General features: G+C 44.6%; 1 protein-coding gene across 4 annotated transcripts in view; it reads right to left on the bottom strand.

Annotated features, from left to right (window-relative positions):
- LOC149323507 (patatin-like phospholipase domain-containing protein 6) overlaps window positions 1-20,804 on the bottom strand; it is a 101,645-nt gene that overhangs the window by 39,320 nt on the left and 41,521 nt on the right. For all 4 annotated transcript variants that reach the window (XM_089489084.1, XM_089489086.1, XM_089489085.1 and 1 more), the window contains exons 7-25: window positions 20,295-20,454; window positions 19,893-19,973; window positions 15,960-16,088; window positions 15,163-15,243; window positions 13,822-13,972; window positions 13,437-13,520; window positions 13,230-13,324; window positions 12,754-12,945; window positions 12,460-12,537; window positions 11,106-11,311; window positions 10,010-10,141; window positions 9,520-9,643; window positions 5,845-5,958; window positions 4,033-4,108; window positions 3,730-3,870; window positions 3,584-3,647; window positions 3,003-3,171; window positions 2,232-2,414; window positions 261-379 (exon numbers count right to left, since the gene is read on the bottom strand). In XM_089489084.1, coding sequence (XP_089345210.1) covers window positions 261-379; window positions 2,232-2,414; window positions 3,003-3,171; window positions 3,584-3,647; window positions 3,730-3,870; window positions 4,033-4,108; window positions 5,845-5,958; window positions 9,520-9,643; window positions 10,010-10,141; window positions 11,106-11,311; window positions 12,460-12,537; window positions 12,754-12,945; window positions 13,230-13,324; window positions 13,437-13,520; window positions 13,822-13,972; window positions 15,163-15,243; window positions 15,960-16,088; window positions 19,893-19,973; window positions 20,295-20,454 — 2,379 coding nt within the window. The remainder of the gene's footprint in view (window positions 1-260; window positions 380-2,231; window positions 2,415-3,002; window positions 3,172-3,583; window positions 3,648-3,729; window positions 3,871-4,032; window positions 4,109-5,844; window positions 5,959-9,519; window positions 9,644-10,009; window positions 10,142-11,105; window positions 11,312-12,459; window positions 12,538-12,753; window positions 12,946-13,229; window positions 13,325-13,436; window positions 13,521-13,821; window positions 13,973-15,162; window positions 15,244-15,959; window positions 16,089-19,892; window positions 19,974-20,294; window positions 20,455-20,804) is intronic.

The following is a 20,804-nucleotide window of genomic DNA, read 5'->3' as shown; positions in this document are numbered from 1 at the left end:
TCCCTAAGTTTCCTATAGGAAAAGAGATTCCAGCTGAACATTAGGAAGAACTTCTTGACAATTAGAGCTGTTCAACAGTGGAACACACTCCCTCAGAAAATGGTGGAATCTCCCTTCTTTGGAGATTTTTAAACAGAGTCTGGATGGCCATCTGTTGGGGGTGTTTGATTGTGTGTTCTTGCATGGTGGGGGGGTTGGACCGCTCTTCCAACTCCACAATTTTGTGATTCTATGATTCCCAGTATTTTAGAGCAAATTACCTGGCCCCACCGCCACCTAGAACCAAAGCAATCGTGTTGCCTGTAAGGACTCGTGCCAGGCGGGAGAAGTCACTGTGGCGATCAGCATTCTTCTCGAAGACTTTCTCGTACATCTCCCTCTGTAGGAGGCAGTGGAAATGGAGGGGGGGGGGGAGAGAGAGGACATAAGGTTACCCTACAAGTCTGAAAAGCAGATCTGGCTCTTCTTTCCCAGTAGGGTTCTCAACAGCCTGACAAAATTAGGCCTGTGTTCCTTCATACCTTTCACCACAGAAGTGCAAACCAAAAAGCCAAAAGCCAACATTGTGGTAGGGTTAGCAGGGACAGTGCTCCAGTGGGAAAGGTAACATGGAGGGCAGATATGTAGGATGTGAGGTCAAGCAGAGCCTCTGGGCCAAAACACGGTGCAGAAATAATCCATCTTTAGTCCGCTTTAACTGCCCTGGCTCAGTGTTAGGGAATTCTGGGAACTGTAGTTTGTTGTGACACCAGAGTTCGCTGACAGAAAAGGCTAAATATCTCACAAAACTACAGTATCCAGAAAGGGACATTGGCTCTTACCTGTGATATGTCAATTTCCAGTAGATAAGCTTAGCCCTCTCAATCTCAGGCAGGCTTTATAGTAATCTGTCTGGAATATAGGGGCTGCTTTGGTCCTCAACTCCCTTCCCATTTGCATAGGTTAGCTGGGAAGGGCACAGAGGGGGCTGCTGTGGGACAGGGCTCCCCATTTTCCTGAGATATGTCTGAATCCTGAGAAGGGACCATCTCTGATGGAAAGGAGAGGCCAAGAGCCCCAACTGCTCTCAGTAAGAGTGTCACAATTTGGTACAGCCTGGCACAATCAGGATGGTGATGATGGTAAAGGGAACTCTCTCTTCATCCTTCCCACAAGTGTTCTCTTCCCTCCCCCCTTTTGAGGGGGGATGGAGGATTTATACCCATGTGCTCTCCCAAAGAGGTGGGTGGCAGAGGCCATAGTCCCTCTGGCAAGGGCATGGTCCCTCTTGCAAGCGCATTTTCTGCTTTATTTGTGGGATTATCTGTGACAGCCAAAAAAAAAAAAAAAAAAGAATTGGAAGCCTCAGCCCCTGCTGGGCCCTATCTAGCTTCCTTTACAGCCATGCAGCCAAGATGGCGGCTGCACATGCTAGAGGAGGAGTCCTCTGTCTCCTTCCACATCATCTCATAAGAATTCAAAGGTAATGTGCCCTGAACCCTGGCTCTAAACGGTCTGGGCAGAGATGCTGAGAAGGGAAGATTCCATAACTTCTGGCCAGCTGCCTCCCTAATCCCTGGTCCTGAATGCGCTGGGCGGAGGTAATGTGGAGAAACAGAGACATGGAGGGGATACCACTCACCATCTGTTCCCACGGCTCCCATGTACTGTAAAGTTGTTTGCAGAAATCCCCTGTGCTCCCACCATGAAAGGTGGCAGCTTTGGAGGAGAGGGAGAGTCATCAGCAAAGCCAAGACCTTTCTCCAATCCTGGGAGCCCTTGCCATAGTAAATTTTTCTTCATGCTTCCAAGGCAGCAAGAGAAACGAAGAGAAGGAAAAGGACTGGAGTGGTTGTAGTGAAGAAGTTGCAGAGCAACAGTAAACACTGTTGTGATAGGCAGGACAAGACTGGCCTTCTAGGGTTAGCTCCACTCATGTAGGGTCATCAGAAGGTCTCTTTTTACTGCCTGCCTATCTGGAGTGAGTGAGAGCCAAACTACAGGATGTGGGGGTCTTATCTACTGGGAAATTCTCTAGTACTGAGCCAAGACAGTTAGAGTGGTCTCAAACTGGATTATTCCTGCAATATGTTTTGCCCCTCAGAGGGAGTAGTATCTTCATGAAGGGCAAATAAATCTGGCCCGCTAAAGCAGAATGATGAGATTATGGAGCAGGCTTTCTGGGTGTATGAGGACAGGTGGAGGGGGAGCTGTGAAGAAAAACCAAACCACAGAGCAGAGTTGTTGGGTACCAGTTTGTTGGGGCTGCGTCGGGAAAAGACCCTACGTGGGCATTTGATGTGTAAATGTCCTGAACACCAGCTGCGCATGTTGAGCCACTCTACGGTGCGGGCAGGAGTGGGACCGTCCTCACGGTGCAGGAGGATAAGTTGCTTCAGGGCACGAACGGCTGTGTTCTCCAGCATCTGCTCTAGCTGGGTAAAGGATAGAAAGGGGAAGACAAAGAAGAAGTCGGTCCCATTGACTTCATGCCCATCACAGCACACACAAGGCTGGCAACCTTCCTTCACTTCACTATCACCTTAATCCTCTCTGTAGTTCTTCCCAATGAGCAGTAACCACCATTCCCAAGAGACAAGACAACAACCTATGACCATTACAATGCTGGTCATCCATGCCTGTCACATGGGCAGGAAGGACTTCAAGTAAAACCTAACTTGGAAATGTACACATTTGGGGACAAGAGTTCCCAGAATGCTCCAGCCAGCATGGGATGGGGAGGATTCTTGGAGCTGGAGTCCAAAAAAGGCAACTTTTCCAGGCTCTGAAAAAAGCAAGTATCAACATCAATCAACTAATAAAAATGTCCCCATTAATCAATTACTTATCAAAGACTAACACAGCTATACCCACTCTGGCCAATGTATGGCAGGAGCAACTAAAGCCATCTGTCCAGCTCTCTGTGCCCCATGCTGTGGAATAGCCTTGTCCCCTTTTCCTTGCAAGGGGAGCCTCATTTTCCAGGTCCACCCCACTCTGGCCACTATGAAATAACCCTTTACCTCACCCAGCGTGGGCTCCTGGTCCCCTAGGCCCACAATGAGAATGCAGTCAGCTTGGCGAATGCAGCGCACTGTCCAAGGTGTCAAGGTGTAATCAGTCTGGTACAGCACAATGCGATGGATATCCTCTTGCTGGGCCAGCCAGCCAGATAGTCGGTATTCATGGATGCTGAAGAGAAAGAACAAGAGAAGCTATTTTTGTCATGGCATACCTCCTCACTCACTGACACTCAACTGTGGAGGAAGCAAGGTGGACAGAGTCCAAAAGCAACCTAGCATCTCTCTCTTTTTCATCCTTTGTGGTCCTGTAAAACTCACATCCTACTTCCCAACCCACTGCACTTTTCCAGGCACACTACTTAAAGAAGCAGCAGTGCACCTCCAGAGAAGATTAAAAGAGTTGCTAGGAAGTTGCTCCATAGTAAGGGCACATTCGTGGAACAGGTGAAAGCAATAGAGTCCTGGGCAATACTGGGAGAAGCACTCAGTGCCTCTACAATACACATTCATGCTAATGCCAATATCAATTATTATAGTTCTGCCTAAGACCTTGAGTACACACGTTTAAACACCAACAGTACCTGTCCAATGCCGAAACTCCAAGTCGAGCCCGTATGATGTCACTGGTGAGTAGCAGTGTTGGACCTGTAAAGCCAGATGAAAATTAGTCACAATTGAAGAAACTAGAGCCAAGTAACACAGAGAAACAGAGAAAAGGCAAGCTCACCAATAGCATTTAGGGCATGCTTTAGTTCCAATGTGAAGGCTGCCATGGGCACATCATTACACACAGGAAGAACTGCCACGGTTGAGAGGTTACTAGCTGGATTGGTCAACTCTGAGCTGGAGGTCATGCCAAGACCAGAACCTACATAGCAGATACAATCTTCACTGAAGTATGGAGTCCTGACTGGTCGGGAAATCTGCATACCATATCAGCCTCATTCTTCCCTCCCACACAGGAATATTCTTTGAACCTTCAATGTAGCACAGGGGGGATGCTCTGTGCCTCATGCAGCACCACTCCTACCTGTGAAAGGGCCACGCAACTGCTGCAGGTTTCCCAGGATTTTCTGACTCAGGAGATGGATCAGGCGGGTGACAACCTGCATAAAGCATAAGCATATTGGCGAGTCAAGAGGTCACAGAGGCAGAACCTGTATCCTACTTAGCTTGGTCAAAGACAGAAAGGTTATTGCTAGTATTTGAGAAACATACAGACATCACTTACATACAGAACCATCTTTAGGACCCCAAAGCCTTGACCAGTTTCAGCAAAGGTAGAATAAAAAGCAGGCAGGAAAAGGGGGGGGGGAGGAAACATGATAGCACATTTAAGACAGCCAAAAAGTGGGTTTCTAGCCACTAAAGAACATGCAAAAATAAAAACCAGTTAGTTTTAAAGGTCATGCCACATTTCATCTCCCCCCCCCCATTCCTCCTTTTTGTGCTGCAAGAAACTAACATGGCTACTTCTTTGAAAACTGCAATGGTCAGTTAGCATTGATGTGTGAAAGCAATAAATCTGTTTACTCAATGTCAGTTTCCTAGCATTTAAAACTCTCTTTGAAAAGATTCATTTTTATATGTGCTTTATTACTGTTCTAGTAAGATATGTGGTGTACTCTGAAGCCATTGTCCTTATTCATACCTCTGCTAATGGATTGAAATTTGTGAAAATAATTCAATTCAGCAGTGGATGAGATCACATTAGTGAAGTGTACTCTTTCACTTTCAGTATGTACATTACGTACAATATGATTGCATGTTAGTGATGTACTTGGTTTATTTACTTTTTAAAATATATATCGTTTATTAAAAGATTTACCAAAGCAATGTGCAATGAACAAACAAATAAAATATATTTTGCATGTATATGCAGGCACGTAAATCTGTGTGTATGTGACAGCCATCTCTCTTTTGTAGACAAGTGAAAGTTGACATGCATTCTATATGTGCTTGGTGGTTACCTTGCTTGTAAAATGCATTAATTAATTTTTACTTATTTAATGTGTTCATGTGTTTGAACTTGCAGTGTAATTCTGCAGTCAGTAGGTGAAAGACTTCATTAGTGAGCACATAGCTTTATAGTTAATGCAGTTTGCAGCTAGATAACAGTATGCCAATAGGCAGAGTTAGAAGGCTATTCCCACACCTTTTTTATATGGTAGCCCTCTTCTGTGGAGTCGGCAGACCTCATTTTCATGGAGTTGAAAGGCTGCACCATACCAACAGGCTTGCCAAGGGACCTTAACTCAGACGTCTATCTGTGACAGCAACATACCTTTGCTTGAACACTGTTGTTTATTAGGCTAGGAGCTGTTCCAATTCATGCAAAGATAGATATTTTTGATAATATATTTGAAGGTGTCAAATATTATTAGCATGAGACAAAAATATTTGCCTCAGTTCCACGCAAAGTGTTCCAAAAAGTAAAGGCAAGATGTCTAAGTACTGCTTTCTGAGCTGCTGCCAGATTGATCAGAGGAGCATTCAGCATCACCAAAAGGGCCTCCCATAAAGATTAAAGAGACTGGGCAGAAGTGTAAGGGATGAAGCAGTCTCATCTGTTTAAATATGTTGTTTACCACTTTTTAAGTCTTTATATTGAGTGTTTATGTCTATTTATAAGGCCTTTCTACTTAAGCATTTCTATGTCCTAAACATATATAATTATTACACTAGTTATATTATATTTGTACCAATAATACACAGACTCCAAGTTATGGAGTCTCTGTGTTCAACCCACTGCACAGTTAAAATATGAAAAAGGCCTTGACGACTGTTTCAGCACATGCAACATGCAAAACATAATCCAAATACAGAATTACCGATAACCCACTTGAGGATAACGCCGTTTGATGTTGTTGAGGGTGCCTTCTGGGAGCTTGGCCAGCTCTGTGTCCCTTACAGCATGGACGGTGGTGGCTCGTACTTGGCGGGTCAGGGCTTCTACCTGAAGATACAATAGTTGAGTCAAATTAGTTAACCCTCACCTAAGGATTTTATTAGCATGAAAGAGAGGAGCTCCTCAGAAGTCAATGCAAAAACGAGAAGAATTAATTAAGGGGCAAACATAGACAAAAGAATAATCTAGGATATTATGATAGGGCAAAAGCAGAGATGTTCACCATATGAGTTTGCTCAAGAAAGGGCTAAAGAAAGGGTCTTACATAAGAAGGATACAATTTGTGAGGCTAAAGGGGACATCACATCTGAGAGACCAAATGGATATGGAGATTACAAATGGACTTGGAGGGGGATTTCTCTTGTTTATGATGATCAGGGATTTAGGCCCACATTCTCCAGTGAATGAAGGGATACTGAGAGATCCCCCAACCCACTAAATTACCTGAAGGATATCACACCCGGAGAGTGTATGCACTCCTTTAGTGGAGGGGTTGGTATACTGTGGCCTGAGACTTATCACTATTCTCTCAAGGCCCCCAACACCACTTTTTAAAAATCAGCATGATTTTCACGCAATTTTTGTCCCAAAATCACACAGAAAGCCCCTCAAACGCACGAAAATATGTGAAATAACCCCAGCCCCATAAGCACACACATGTGTTACTTCCAAATAGCCCCATTTTCTCTGCATTTCAAAAACAGGTATTTGGTATGCAACCACTGCAGGCAACTAGTTGTTAATAATAATAATAATAATAATAATAATAATAATAAAATTTATTTATATCCAGCCCCTCTACAAGATGCAATCAGGGCAGCTTACAGAGATTAAAAAAACATGTATTCCAAAACCCTCAATCCCCCCTTTTAAAATACAATTAAACGATGTAAGAGTTTTTAAAAAATACACAAAAATAAAATAAATTATATATATATAGAAAGAGAGACAGCAAACTATAGACCGTGACTAAAGTGCAGTCGGAGATCTTAGAGTTCTTCTGATGGCCAGAGAAACTATTCAGGAAAGGTCTGTCAGAAGAGAGCCATCTTTATAGTTTTTTTAAAGCTGTTTAGGGTGGTAATTTGACGGATCTCATCCAGCAGGCCATTCTACAATCTGGGCGTGACAGCTGAGAAAGTCCTTTGGGAGGTCGTGGACAGCCTTGTTTTATAAAGCTGTAGCAAATTCCTCCTTGAGGATCTAAATGTGTGGGGAGGATTATATGGAAGGAGACGGTCCCGAATATAGGTTGGACCCAAGCCATTTAGGGCGTTAAAGGTGATACCCAACACCTTGTACTGGGCCCAGAAACTAATGGGTATCCAGTGAAGTAATTTTAAGATCAGTGTTATATGGTCTCTTCTGGATGTACCAGAGACCAGTCTGGCTGCCATGTTTTGAACTAATTGAAGTTTCCGGACCAAGCACAAGGGTAGCGCCATGTAGAGTGCATTACAGAAATCAAGGCATGAGGTTACCAGTGCATGTACTACGGTCTCAAGGTCCCCGACTTCCAGGAAAGGACGCAGCTGGTGTATCAGCCAAAGCTGATAACAGGCACTTCTGACCGTCGCATTCACCTGGTTTGTCATGTGAAGCGATGGATCTAGGAGCACCCCCAGACTGCAAACACAGTCCTTTGAGGGGAGTGTGACCCCTTCCAGGACTGGAGGTCATATCCCAATACCTGGGTTTGGAGCCGATACCATAAAGTACCTCCGTTTTGTCTGGATTCAGCTCCAATTTGTTTTCCCTCATCCAGTCCATTACTGCATTAAAACAGTCACTGAGAGGAGAGACGCCATCTGAAGTCAACGCCGATGACCGAGACATAGAGAAATATATCTGGGTGTCATCACTGTACTAACATCCTGCCCCATGCCTCCGGATAATCTCTCCCAGAGGCTTCATGTATATGTTAAAAAGTATTGGTGACAGGATGGCGCCTTGTAGGATGCCACAATTAAGCTCTTTCCTTACAGAGCAACTGTCCCCAAGCATCACCCTCTGGAATCTCCCTGGAATCTCCCTAAGAGGAAGGAATGGAACCACTGCAATGCAGTGTCTCCAATCGCTAGCCCTCCCAGGCGACTCAAGAGTATGTCATGGTCTATTGTGTCAAAAGCCGCTGAGAGGTCCAGTAACACCAACAAGGCCACATTACCCCTGTCGATGCTCAGGCGAAGAACATCAGCCAGAGCAACCATGGCAGTCTCAACTCCAACTCCCATCCCAAAGCCAGTTAATCGGTTTCATCCAAGATAGCTTGGAGTTGAAAAGCAACCGCTCTCTCAATCACCTTTGCTCAGAAATGGCAATAAAGAGACTGGACTGTAGTTCTTCATATCCAGGGGGTCAAGGGAAGGTTTTCTCAGGAGTGGCCTAACTGCCGCTTCCTTCAAACAGGATGGAATGATGATGAGAACACCCTTAAGAACACCCTCAAGGCATCTCCCCCCTGGATGGCCAGCCAAGAAGGGCAAGGGTTGAGAGGGCAAGTTGTTTTCTTCACTTTACCAAGGAGCTTGTCCATGTCATCTGTACTTACAGATTGAAATTGATCCAGTATAACCACATCAGCAAAGTTGCTGGACACCTCATCAGTTGATTCTGTTGTAACTCCGGCGTCCAAGTCTGCTCTTATCTGAGAGATTTTATCTGCAAAGTAGTTGTTATATGCATCGCAGCAGGCCACTGTCGGGTTACGTAAAGGGTTCCGCATGGGTGGAACCTGTGTCAGTTCCCTCTTCACCCTAAATAGCTCTACTGGACGAGACTCTGTAGATGCAATACGTGCAGAGGAGAAGGCTCTCTGCGCTGCACGCATTGCCTCTCTGTAGGAACAAAGGAAATTCCTATGAAGAGTCCTGTCAGATAAGAGTCAAGTTTTTCGCCAGACGTGCTCTAGACGTTGTCCAACTCGCTTCATCTTTCTGAGTTCTTCTGTATGCCATGGTTGGTGGTTTGAAGTGGGCTGGCAAGGATGCTTGGGAGTGATCGTGTCGATAGCCTTGATAAGATTGTTATTCCAGGTATTAACCAAAGCTTCGACAGAATCATTGGCATTACCAACCAATGAAACCTCCAAGGATTTCTGGAATCCAATTGATTCCATCAGCCTTCGAGGGAGGACCATTCTAATGGGTCCTCCACCCCCGACGGGATGGACAGTGGCTCTGAGTTCAGCCTTGATCAGGAAATGATCCGTCCATGACAATGGGGAGGTTTTCGTTACCTCCACCCACGAGTATTCCTGTTCCGTACTAAAGACTGCATCGAGTGTATGACCTGCACAATGAGTAAGCCTGCTGACCAACTGGGATAGGCCCATGTTTGTCATGGATTCCATGAACACCCCAGTCGCACCTGTAAGATTTAATAGACTGGTCTTGAGTGGGATGTTGAAGTCGCCTAGAATTAGAAGTCTTGGTGAATCCAACAGCAAGGGTGTTAAGGCAAGGGTGTGGGAGGGAAGGGACAGAGAACATCTGAGACCAAAAGCACCCAGCTTTCATGTAATGCCATAGTCAGCCAAGTCAACCATGAAGGGTGCTGGTCAGTCTAGTCCTCTGCTCTTGCCAGATTCCTTCCCATCCTCCTACTCACCACTCCAATGAGGTCCCCACGCCCATACTCTCCAACCAACTCCTTCTTGCCATTGCCCTTCTGGATCACAGAGCGCAGCCGCCCATTCAATACAATGTATGTGCAATCCGATTTGTCTCCCTGCCTGGGGTTAACATGAAAGAGAAAGAGAAATTGATCAACCTTCCCCTGGGTCTGGTAATACACAGTGTTTGTCTGGTAGTGTCATGACACAATGGGTATGCACATGTCTCATCAGTCCACTCTATTTTCAGAGGAAGGAAATGTTTTCTTTTTTTGTTTAAGAGTGCAATTGCTGAAGAGTCTGCCTCTATTTCCCATTCTGACTGAAGTGACCAAACTGTAGCTACAGGAACAAGAAGAACCCACTGTTCACTTGTACAGAAGACAAGCTAAGAGCCTGTTGAGTCTTAAGATGAAGCAGAGAAACTTTAGCAAGGTAAAGGGCGAATTCCAGACAGGACTGGGAAAAGTTGCTATTCTTCCTTACCTGTAAAGGGCTCGTCCAGCCTCCACAGCCATCCAGTCAATAGCAAAATCCATCTGGCGCACAAATGGAGACATGCGAGCTGCCACAGTATGGGCTACATTCAGGACCACACTTGGCTGTTCCCGCATAATCCTGGAATAAGACGGAGACATGGGCTGAAGGCAGAGCCTATGCTGTGCCACATATAGAAAGTCTTAAGCATTTCCCATATCAGGGCTGGGAAATACTTCTGAGTGACACCAAGGAAAGGCACTGTCATCACTGAGGGTAGACAGAACTAGAGCCTCTGAAGAAAGTGCCTTGTCTCAGTGTAAGGCTTGATTAATCGACTGTCAGCTTCCAGAAGAGCTGTTACATGTCGGAAACTCTGTGTGTGTGTGTGTGTGTGTGTGTATGAACATATAGTGGTGTCCAAGAAGCAGCACTAATTTTAACTAACTTCAAGCAACTCTCCTTGTTTTAAAAGAGATTAGCCAACATGGTTAAGATAGGAAAGGTTTGATTATTCAATGGTTGTTTTGGTATTAGTGTGTGTGTGTGGAGGGGGGGAGTAGCAGGGAAGCATGGGTTGTAGGATGAAAGCAACCCCCTCCAAGTGTGGTTTTACAACACCCCTATTCCCAGGGTTTTTTTTGGACAAAATTTATCAATTTACCCTCATGTCCCCCATGCTGTTTGAAACCAGGGAAAGACTTCCAGTTCACGTCTTTTTTTAGAAAAATGTCTCTCTGTGGCCAAAAACAATACAATGGGGAACAGGAATACTGCAAAATTGACTCCTAAATGTTACAGGGGGCATTCTGATTTTTAAATATAACTTTAAAAAAAGGTAGAGGTTTTGGAGGCACAGCGTGTGAAGCCATCTGAGGTTCAATGGAGTTGGGTAGAGCCTCACACTTTAGTTTCCCATCAGTTTATGAAAGAAAAATATAAACTGGAACATAGGAAACTCCATATATTGGGGATGTAAGGAGGAAAAAGAGTGGCCATGGAGTTGTGATTGGCCATTCCATGAACCCTGACACTGTGTGGCAAAGTGTTAGTCACTGTGTGGCAAACAAGTATATGCACATGAGCACACCCTCATATCACTCACTCATAGAAGTCAGACTTCGAGATCTTGAGGAAAGTACAGTCACGGTTGGCCTTGATGGTGAAGATGAGTGGCTCTCCAGTGAGGACGGCTAGCTGGCCCACCATCTCACCTGGCTGAGTTAAGAAGAGGCACACATCTTCGGCTTTGTCGATCATCCTCTGGTAAACATGCAGACAACCCCAAAGCACAAAGTGCAGGCTGACATCCTGCCAAGAGAACACCAGTACAGGGAAGAGATTCAGGGCTGGGAGGGGCAAAGATAAGCAGAAGGCCTAGGTCCCTAGGAATTTACATAAGCTGGCACTTTCTCCATGGGGCACAAAAACTTAGCTTCTTACAACAGGACTGGAAGCTTCAAGGGAGAAATAGCCCAGATTTAGTGTATTCATTTTGAAGCAACACCTCCTAAACTATGAAACCACGCTGGCAGCAATTGTTATGTAAGAATGCAGGGAGCTCAAGAGCAGACATTTTGAAAAGAGCCAAGAAAATAGTTCGGAAGCCAGCAAAGCTTGGATTTATTGAACTATGACTCTTGCGATGCACACACAGCCATGGACACTAATTGCAGTGAGGCAAGTTGCTTTTCAAAGGGAATGGGAGTTTGTAGAAGACTGGGAAGATTAGTCAGTCTCTTCTTGACAGCATCCAGAGAATGGAGATTTTTAAAAAGCTCTGTTGCTGTGGAAAGGTGAGGACAGAGGCCTCAATTTCTCACACTGAGCCAGGGGCTGGAATTTCCTTCACCTGCCTTTGTTATGTTATCCAGTCAACAGCCCTAGGAGCACCTGAAACAAATCTGCTCCCGAAATGTCTATTCAAACACTTCTGGGCTGCCTCCACAGCCCCTCTTCCCAGACATCTTCCTCTGAAGAGCCACAAAGCCTTTCATCATGTTTCATTTAAACCTGCCTGTCCACTTATTGTTCCACAACATTGTCTGTCATCAGAGAGAAGTTGAAAAAGATTTCGGAAATGATTAAGTGTTTGCAAGACAAATTACCTAAAGCAAGTCACAATGAAATGGAAGGTGGGAAGCCTGGAGAATAAAAGAGTACATGTGTGTGCATTGAGATAAAGGAAATCTGTAGGTACTTTGCCTCCTAGAAGGCACATGCATCAAGAACTGAACTGGGACTATAGACAGAGGCAGCCATTCTCTGCAAAAAGCACCACTACCATGAACATTTCTCACTCCTTTTCTAGCTTGCGTTTATATGAATTGTTCTACCACTTTCTATGTTTGGTGTTTTGGGTTTTTTTAGTTATTGGAGAGAAGAAGCTGCCTACAATACCTAGAACCCCTTCCCCTCTGTCCCATGTTACTTTACTGATTGTCTTCCATGATACCTACCTGATCTCCTTGTCGGGCAATCACAGTACCAGCCTTGGCATGGTGCAGTAATACCCGATGATTCAGCAAAGAGGGATTCTGTGGAAAGAGGAAGGGAGTGGTGGCAATAATGTTTTAGGGCTATGACAGCCAGAGTCATGCATAGTAGGTCCCACAGCCCATCCACTGACTATTAGAACCCTTGTTTTGCTTTAACAACCCTCTCTATTTTGACTCCTGTTAAGAGTGTAAGTGTACTGAGTGGGGCAGATCTCCAGGAATCCCATCTTCTGGAACACTGAGGGCAGCCTCTACCTCAATTTTCATGAGCTTGACCAGCTCCCGCTTGGCAGCTTCAAAAATGGCACTTGTCTGGCGGCCTTGGTAGGGCCCAAAAGGGCAGTCACCAGTTGCTGAGTCATCCTCACAGTAGTTGTAGTGGTAGATCCCAGATGGTTGTTCCTCCAGCGTCACAGACTTCCGATCACGGGACTCGTGGGACACTGACTGCCAAGGATGGGGTGGACAAAGTAAGAGAAGAGCATGCAGAAGGAACAGAAGCCTACCTGTACGAAAGGTACTTTTTAAAAACACCTTAAAATACCTCATCCCTCATTTCCAAAAATCAGGACAGTCCAAATTCTATCCCTCTTACTGGTGTTTGACTGAGAGTCTACAACTAAATGTCAAGCACAAATAGCTCCTCTGGAAATCCTGGGTGTCTCTTGGATTCTGGCTAACATGTTCAATAAATGAGGTTGAGTAGGGCACTCCTATCTGCAGGGACCTACCCTGGCAAAGACAGAGCTGTCCTCCTGTAGAGATACTGAGATGCGGCCTCGCTCGTAGGCCATGTCGAAGTCTGAACGGGGCCCCTTCTGGATTCCTGCATTTTAAAAAAGAGCTCAGTGGTCACCAGAGCTATGAAGGCTAGGGTCTAAAGACCACAAATATTCCATTACTATGGAAAAGGAGAAAATGACAAGACAGAAACCTACCTGAGATGTCAACTGGCATGGAGATGCAACGACTTAACGGTGGGGCAGCAGATGGCTCTAGTAAACCTGGTTTCAGTGGGTCACCTGCAAATTTAAGATGCTGTCACTCAGAAGGCACAGTAAACATGGAGTTACCTGACCCACACATACTTGAAACGCTAGCTGAGTATAGGCAGCAATCAATAATCTGGGTAAAGCAGGAACTTCAGAAGCTGATTAACCTTAGCCCTAATGATGCTGATGTGGAGCTACAGCAGGCTTTGACAGAACAGGGGAGACAAAGGTGTGGAAGTGCAAAGTGAATGTGTGCCTCCCAAGGCAGGCATCCATGGCAGAACTGAACACTACTGACTTCCCATGGAAAAGCCCAGGACAGATTTCTTACCTTGGTCCTTGGGAGAAGCATCCTGCTGCCTTCCAACACTATCCTTCACTTCTTCAATGGAGGAGGTACTAATGACCCGCTTGCTGTGCCGGATGGGACTGGTGCGGGAGGTGTGGCTTGACTGGGGGAAAAGGCGCAATGGCTGCATCTCCTGGGGACAGGAAACATACCCATGTTTATCATGCAGACAAGTTCTACATTTATTTATTATTTTAGGCAGAATCAACTCATGCTTTTATTTCCATTGCATATAAAAATTTCATATGAAGGTATTTGACATATAGTACTATCCCATAGGGATATAGGATATATTACAGGAGAGGGAAAATGTACAAAGGGAATATGTATTCACAATATTAATTCTCTCACCAAGAGTTTCCAAATATAGCAACACCACCCTGGCAAGGATGATGTTATAATAAGAACTTATAATTTACAAGTAACATTACAGTATATACATTACAATAAATACATGGTTGTAAACAGAGACAAACAAGACTTATTATAAGTAAGGTCATTTGGTGAGAAAAATATGCCTGGCACGAATAAAAATAAGTAAATAAATGCATTTTAAAAGAATTGTCAAAGTGTTCTTTAAAATTCATTCCAAAGGTTGTTTTTTTAAAAAAACCTTATGAATGTAATTTGTTCTCCCTATAATGTCTGATAGCAATGGGGAAGAAGGGGGGGAACAATGACATAAAACCAGAAATTAAAAGGAAACAAATACAGCATTTACTGAGAACAGTAACTTGCAAGCTGAAGTGTGAATACAAATTCAGGTTCCTCTCTTTTTGTCACTCCCTCCTTTTCTCTGTATTGTAACCAATTTGTTGCATTTTTCTTATGACAAACACACACGCACACAATATGTAAAGTCACTTTTCAGCAGTATTTTTTTTTTTCAAAAGCAGTGTGCAGTGCTAAAGCACACTTTGGCAATAGGAAAAAAAGAAGATTGTACAGTGCATTCAATCCCTGGCAGACAAGTTCTAAATTTAGAAGAGGATGGTCTGCCCAAGCGTCTAATAATAATAATAATAATAATAATAATAATAATAATAGTAATAAAATTTATTTATGTTTCCCCGCCTCTCCCGGTGGATCGAAGCGAGGTTACAGACTAATACTGACTAATAGTGTTTGGAAATCACACCTTCAGCCTTCAGTCCTTATGTGATAGTAAGGACAATGTGTTCTGTACATGCTCAGAGACCATTTACTTCTAACAATTGCAGGAAACCCAGAGTGTTGAAAACAGGCTTCCACAGGATACAGAAAAGATGAGGGATTCTCTCAAGGGTGGAACTGAACACAACAAAGATGTGGCCAATAACTCACGTGGCTGAAAAGCTCATTCGTGAGACCAAGATAATTGTGCAAGGCCAAGAAGGTGACCCTCTGTAGGCGCACCATGATGATCTGAAATGGGAAGAAACAACAGCAGAAGATTATCTAGAGCTGAATCAGTAAGCAGAGATTTGCATGGCAGTAGGGGCATGACTGATGCCCATTAAAATGTTTAACACTAGAAGGAAAGCCCCTCTCCCCCAGTCTTTCAATATCCACAAAAATCTCTTGTACACCTGAGTCCATCATAACTAGTTCCTCAAAGAGCTGGCTTTGCTTTAAAGTCTATCGGCTATTTTGTCCAGAATAACAAAATCTGAGGTTACTTGTTACAGAAGAATAACACAGAGAGCAAGAAGACCTGCTCTCCAATAGCCTCCTATTCTTCTTCATCACATCCTTGACACAGATGAAAGGAGGCATTTCTCACATTACCAGAAAAACTGAGCCCCATATTTCCACACTGGATCAGCCAATATTAGCAAATTCCCTTGAAAATGTTGCAGAGAAAATGCAGCTGATCCCTAAGGAAACCAAGGAAGTTTGCATTATTTTATCCCCCCACCCCATAATTCCTGCAAGCCACAGGAAGAAGCAAGTTCCTACACCACTCTCCCATCACTGGAAGTTCTGCCACTGCAGATGTTTAAAATACATTCCAAACAAATGCTATAGTTGTGGCATGAGGGATAAACCAATTCATGCAGAAGTAGCAAAACAGGGACGGTGAGAGGGCAGAGATGGCAGTATGGAAATGCAGTCTCTGAGTGGGATTGGCAGGGACTCACCTGTACCACACGGACAAGGCTTTCAGGGTATTTCTCAAAGACAGCTGAGAAGGCTTCTACAGGAAGACACAACACTGTGGAGTCCTCAGCCACCCGTGCAGACACTGTCCGGTATGGCCTTTGGTGGCCCTGTCAGAAAGACATCCAAGAGATCTAAACAGTCTACAGAACCTTCTATCTCCCATGGACATTGTTGATGTGAGTGGTAAGACACCTTATCCACCACAGAGGATGTCCCATTCTCAGAACCAGGTATTTATCCCACACCTCCTGCATAGGCCCAACCAGATGCTTTACTCTTGGTAAAACCCACCCAGTTCTTTCTGCGGCACCAGTTAGAGGTGGCATGTCTTATATTGTGGTCATCTGCCCAGTTCAAGCTCCAAAGGAACTGGCCGAACCCAAAGGGTGCTCAACAGTGGCTCTTCTTCATTTTGGAGAGAAGTGACCAGTGGGATGCCACAGGGTTTTGTTCTGGGCCCAGTGCTATCCAACATCTTTATTAACAACTTGGAGAAAAGAATACAGGGCATGCTCATCAAATTTGCAGATTATACCAAATTAGGAGGAGTAGCTAATACCCCAGAGGAGAGGATCAAAATTCAAAATTACCTTAATAGATTAGAAAACGGGCCAAAACTAACAAACTGAACTTCTACAGGGAGAAATGTAAGGTATTGCACTTAGGACAAAAAAAACCCCACAGATATAGGATGGAGGGCACCCGGCTGAAAGAGACTACATGTGAAAAGGATCTGGGAGTCCTAGTAGACCACAAGTTGACCATGAGTCAACAGTATGATGTGGCAGCTAAAAGGCCAATTTGATTCTAGGCTTCATCAATAGAAGTATATTGTAAAGATCAAAGGAAGTAACAGTGCCACTCTACTCTGCTTTGGTCAGGCCTCATATGGAATACTGTGTCCAGTTCTGGGCACCACAATTCTAAAAAGATGTTGACAAACTGGAGCGTGTTCAGAAGGCGGCAACCAAAGTGGTGATGGGACTGGAAACCATAAAGCCCTATAAGAAGAGACTTAGGGAGTTGGTATGTTTAACCTGGAGAAGAGACGGTTAAGGGGTGATATGATTGCCCTGTTTAAGTATTTAAAGGGGTGTCATATTGAGGATGGAGCAACCTTGTTTTCTGCTGGTCTAGAGCAATGGATGCAAGCCACAGGAAAATAAATTCCACCTAAACATTAGGAGGAACTTCCTGACAGTAAGAGCTATTTGACAGGAGAACACACTCCCTTGGTAGAGTCTCCTTTGGAAGTTTTTAAACAGAGGCTGGATGGCCATCTGTCGGGGATGCTTTGATTGTGGTTCCTGCATGGCAGGAGTTTGGACTAGATGGCCCTTAGAGTCTCTTCATACTCTATGATTCTATGATATGGGGTGTGTTGGTTTAAAAGGCACCTAATCTAAGATCTATAAAGACTGAGATACCTGGAATGCAGGAAGCTGATAGAGAAAAAAGAGATGTGACAAGGAACAAAGGGAAAATTTGTTTGGTTCACATTTTAACATAAATGTCCCTATTTTACACACCCCAAAGGTATATGAGAACTGAAATGAACAAGTTGCTCACCTGTAACGGTGTTTCTTCTAGTGGTCATCTGCGAATTCACACAAATGGGTTATTATGCGCCTGCGCAGCAATGCTTGGAAACTTCTAGAATCTCTGGGCAAAAGTTAGTTTGCAACTTTCTGCAACTTTTTGGCGGTAGCTCCGCCCACCCCATATATATATAGCCCCTAATGGTCCCGCTCTTCTCCAGTTCCAAATGAGTCGCGTAAAGTGCGGCAGTAACGCTAGCAAATAAGCAGGACACTGAGGGGAAGGATGGGCGGGTTTGTGTGAATTCGCAGATGACCACTTGAAGAAACCACGTTACAGGTGAGCAACCTCTTCTTCTTCGTGGTCTCTGTGAATCACACAAATGGGTTAGACTGACAAGCTTGGGTCAGTGGAGGAGGGAGTGTCATGACATAGGTTGTAAGTTCAAATTAATGATAATAAAAACTATGCAAAGGTAGAGCTCTTGTCATTGTCCTTTGTCAACATGCAATTGACCATAATATTCAGTGTAACCCAGAAAGCAGCACTGCCCTCCCAAAGGCTGCATCTAGTTTGGCTCTGGTGTAGTGCTTAATGAAAGTCAGTGGCTGGGACCAGACAGCAGCCCTGCAAACATCCTCCAAAGAGATCCCAGTCAAAAAGGCGGAGGATGTAGCTACCGCCCGCGTTGCATGGGCCGGAACCCGAACTGGAAGAAGTCTACCTGACAGTTCATAGCAGAGGTGGATGGTGTTGGCCACCCATTTGGAAAACCTCTGCGCAATCACAGGTAGGCCTTTTTTGGCCTCCGAGTAGCGTACAAACAGCCGCTCGGAGCGCCTCAAAACCGAAGTGCTGTCAAGGTAAAAGGCTAATGCCCTCTGCATGTCCAAGCCATGGAGCTGGCACTCGGTGTCGGTGGTCAGGTTGGCCGCAGTCGGAGTTGGAGTGGCGGTTGGTCCCAAGTCTGGCGGAGGCGCCGAGACAATGCTAGGAGGACCTTTATGGCGAGATTTTGCCACTGGGGAGGCAGATCTGGCCCATCCCGAGTCCTGTCCGGTATGAGAGGACTTGGAAGATTTATGTTTGTCTTCATGCTTCCTCTTGGAAGTTTTTGGAGCGTCTGCTGACAAATCTTTTCCTGATCTCAGGGATTTCTCGCTGGGGTCCACTGAGGTGGAAGGTTTCGTGGCCGGCTCTGCGGAGGGAACTACGGCCGAGGATGCAGCAGAGGATAGAGAGGGTTGAAAGACCTTCTCATAAAGGGAAGCCTTCAATTTCTGATTACGGTTTTTTAGGGCCTGTGAAGTCATGACCTTACAGTGGGGGCAATCCCTTGGGATATGTGATTCCCTAGGCAAAGGACACATTTGTCATGTCCGACTGACATGGGGATCTTGACCCCGCACTTGGCCCACCTTTTGAAAGAGGCCTTGGGCGAAAAGGGGGTAGTGAGAAATACCATAGTCAAGCCGTTGGATTGGTAACAAGGTCCGTGGATGATCTGTAAGAGTGGTCAAGAACAGTAGCATTGGTCAAAGTCCAGAGATATCAATTTGAAAAGGCCGATAGCAAGGTAAACCAAGCTAGTGAAGTTCCTTGAGCTGCTTAGCACAGCAGAATGAAGGAACTGGAGAAGAGCGGGACCATTAGAGGATATATATGGGGTGGGCGGAGCTACCGCCCAAAAGTTGCAGAAAGTTGTAAAACTAACTTTTGCCCAGAGATTCTAGAGGTGTCCGAGCATTCCACCTGAACATTAGGAGGAACTTCCTGACAGTAAGGGCTGTTCGACAGTGGAATGCACTTCCTCGGAAGGTGATAGAGTCTCCTTCCTTGGAGGTCTTTAAACAGAGGCTGGATGGCCATCTGTCAGGGATGCTTTGATTTGGATTTCCTGCATGGCAGGGGGTTGGACTGGATGGCCCTAGTGGTCTCTTCCAACTCTACGATTCTATGATTCTATGATTCTATGATTCTATGATTCATTGCTGTGCAGGCACACAATAACTCATTTGTGTGATTCGCAAAGACCATGAAGAAGAAGCAATTATCCTCCAGTATTCCCATTTCTCTGGGTTTTTCAACATTGTTCTGCAATTTTAAAAATGCATGTGTTGCAGAAAAGTACACAGAAAAAGGCATTATATTAGGATTAAAAGGCTGCAAAACTGTATCTACATGAAAAAATATCAATACAAATGTATTTATTATGGGAATTGCAAATAAAAATATATAATATTTTTATGCTGACTTTTCAAAACATAAATGGATGTGTAACATTATGATGCTAAAGTAACACTGAAAATGCAGGAGAAATTGAAACTGCCAGATTCATCCATACCAAGTTGGATACTTTAGTCGGATCCTACCGTAATAACATCCAGGATGCTGAGAAGACTGTGCACGCTGTCCCCTGGAAAAACCTCCTTCACCAGAGTCTCTTTCCCATCCTAAATCACACATACGAAGACGTATGAGTCATGATGAGAATCACCCATAGTGTCCAAAGGAAAATACCCTTTCTCACCCCAACCCTGGCCTTTGAGCAAAAAACACCATCATGGCCTCCCATGGAAGCCTTGCTGAAATGTTTGGGATATGGACACAACCATGGAAGTGGTCTTATCCCATCTTGTTCATTTCAGCAGGTCTGCTGCAAGATGTCCAAGCTATATAGGCCCTGCCCTAGGGAATGAGCAGAAGCAATTAGTGCAGCCACATACAGAATGTTTGGCACTGACCTACTGAATTCTTCCTCCAACAACACTCACCTGTTCAGATAGGTAGAGCTCCAGCTTTCCATCTTGGACCACATAGATGCTGGTATCTGGCTGACCTGGCCGAAAGACATACTCTCCTTGCTGGAACTGTTGGAAGGTCATGTGTTTGCACAGCTCTAGGAATAAGGGCTTCTCAAAGTGCCCCAACACACTGGAAAAGAAAGAGGGAAAAAGAAGAGGACACCATCACCACAACTGCCACAAGAGACATGGTAGCAAAAGAAAAAGAAAGGAAAACACCGATACAAGCAGACCAGAAGCAAATTATGGTAAGAAGATCATCAATAGAGTTAAAAAATTCAGACTCCAATTTTAAAGTGTTGGAAGCAATACAAAGGATTGAAAAGAATATAAGACAAGAGATAAAAGTCTCTAGGAATGAATTACAGAGATACTTTAAAGAAGAGATAGATGACTTAAAAGAGACCATGAAAAGAATAACAGTTGATGTCAAAGATATGAATAAGAGAATGGGAGAACTCAAAACGAGAACAGAAGAAG

The sequence above is a fragment of the Sceloporus occidentalis genome, unplaced genomic scaffold, assembly GCF_023333645.1.
Source record: "Sceloporus occidentalis isolate IW3139 unplaced genomic scaffold, rSceOcc1.0.p SCAF_1, whole genome shotgun sequence".
Classification (NCBI taxonomy): domain Eukaryota; kingdom Metazoa; phylum Chordata; class Lepidosauria; order Squamata; family Phrynosomatidae; genus Sceloporus; species Sceloporus occidentalis.
This window is presented reverse-complemented; position numbering and strand designations above follow the sequence as displayed.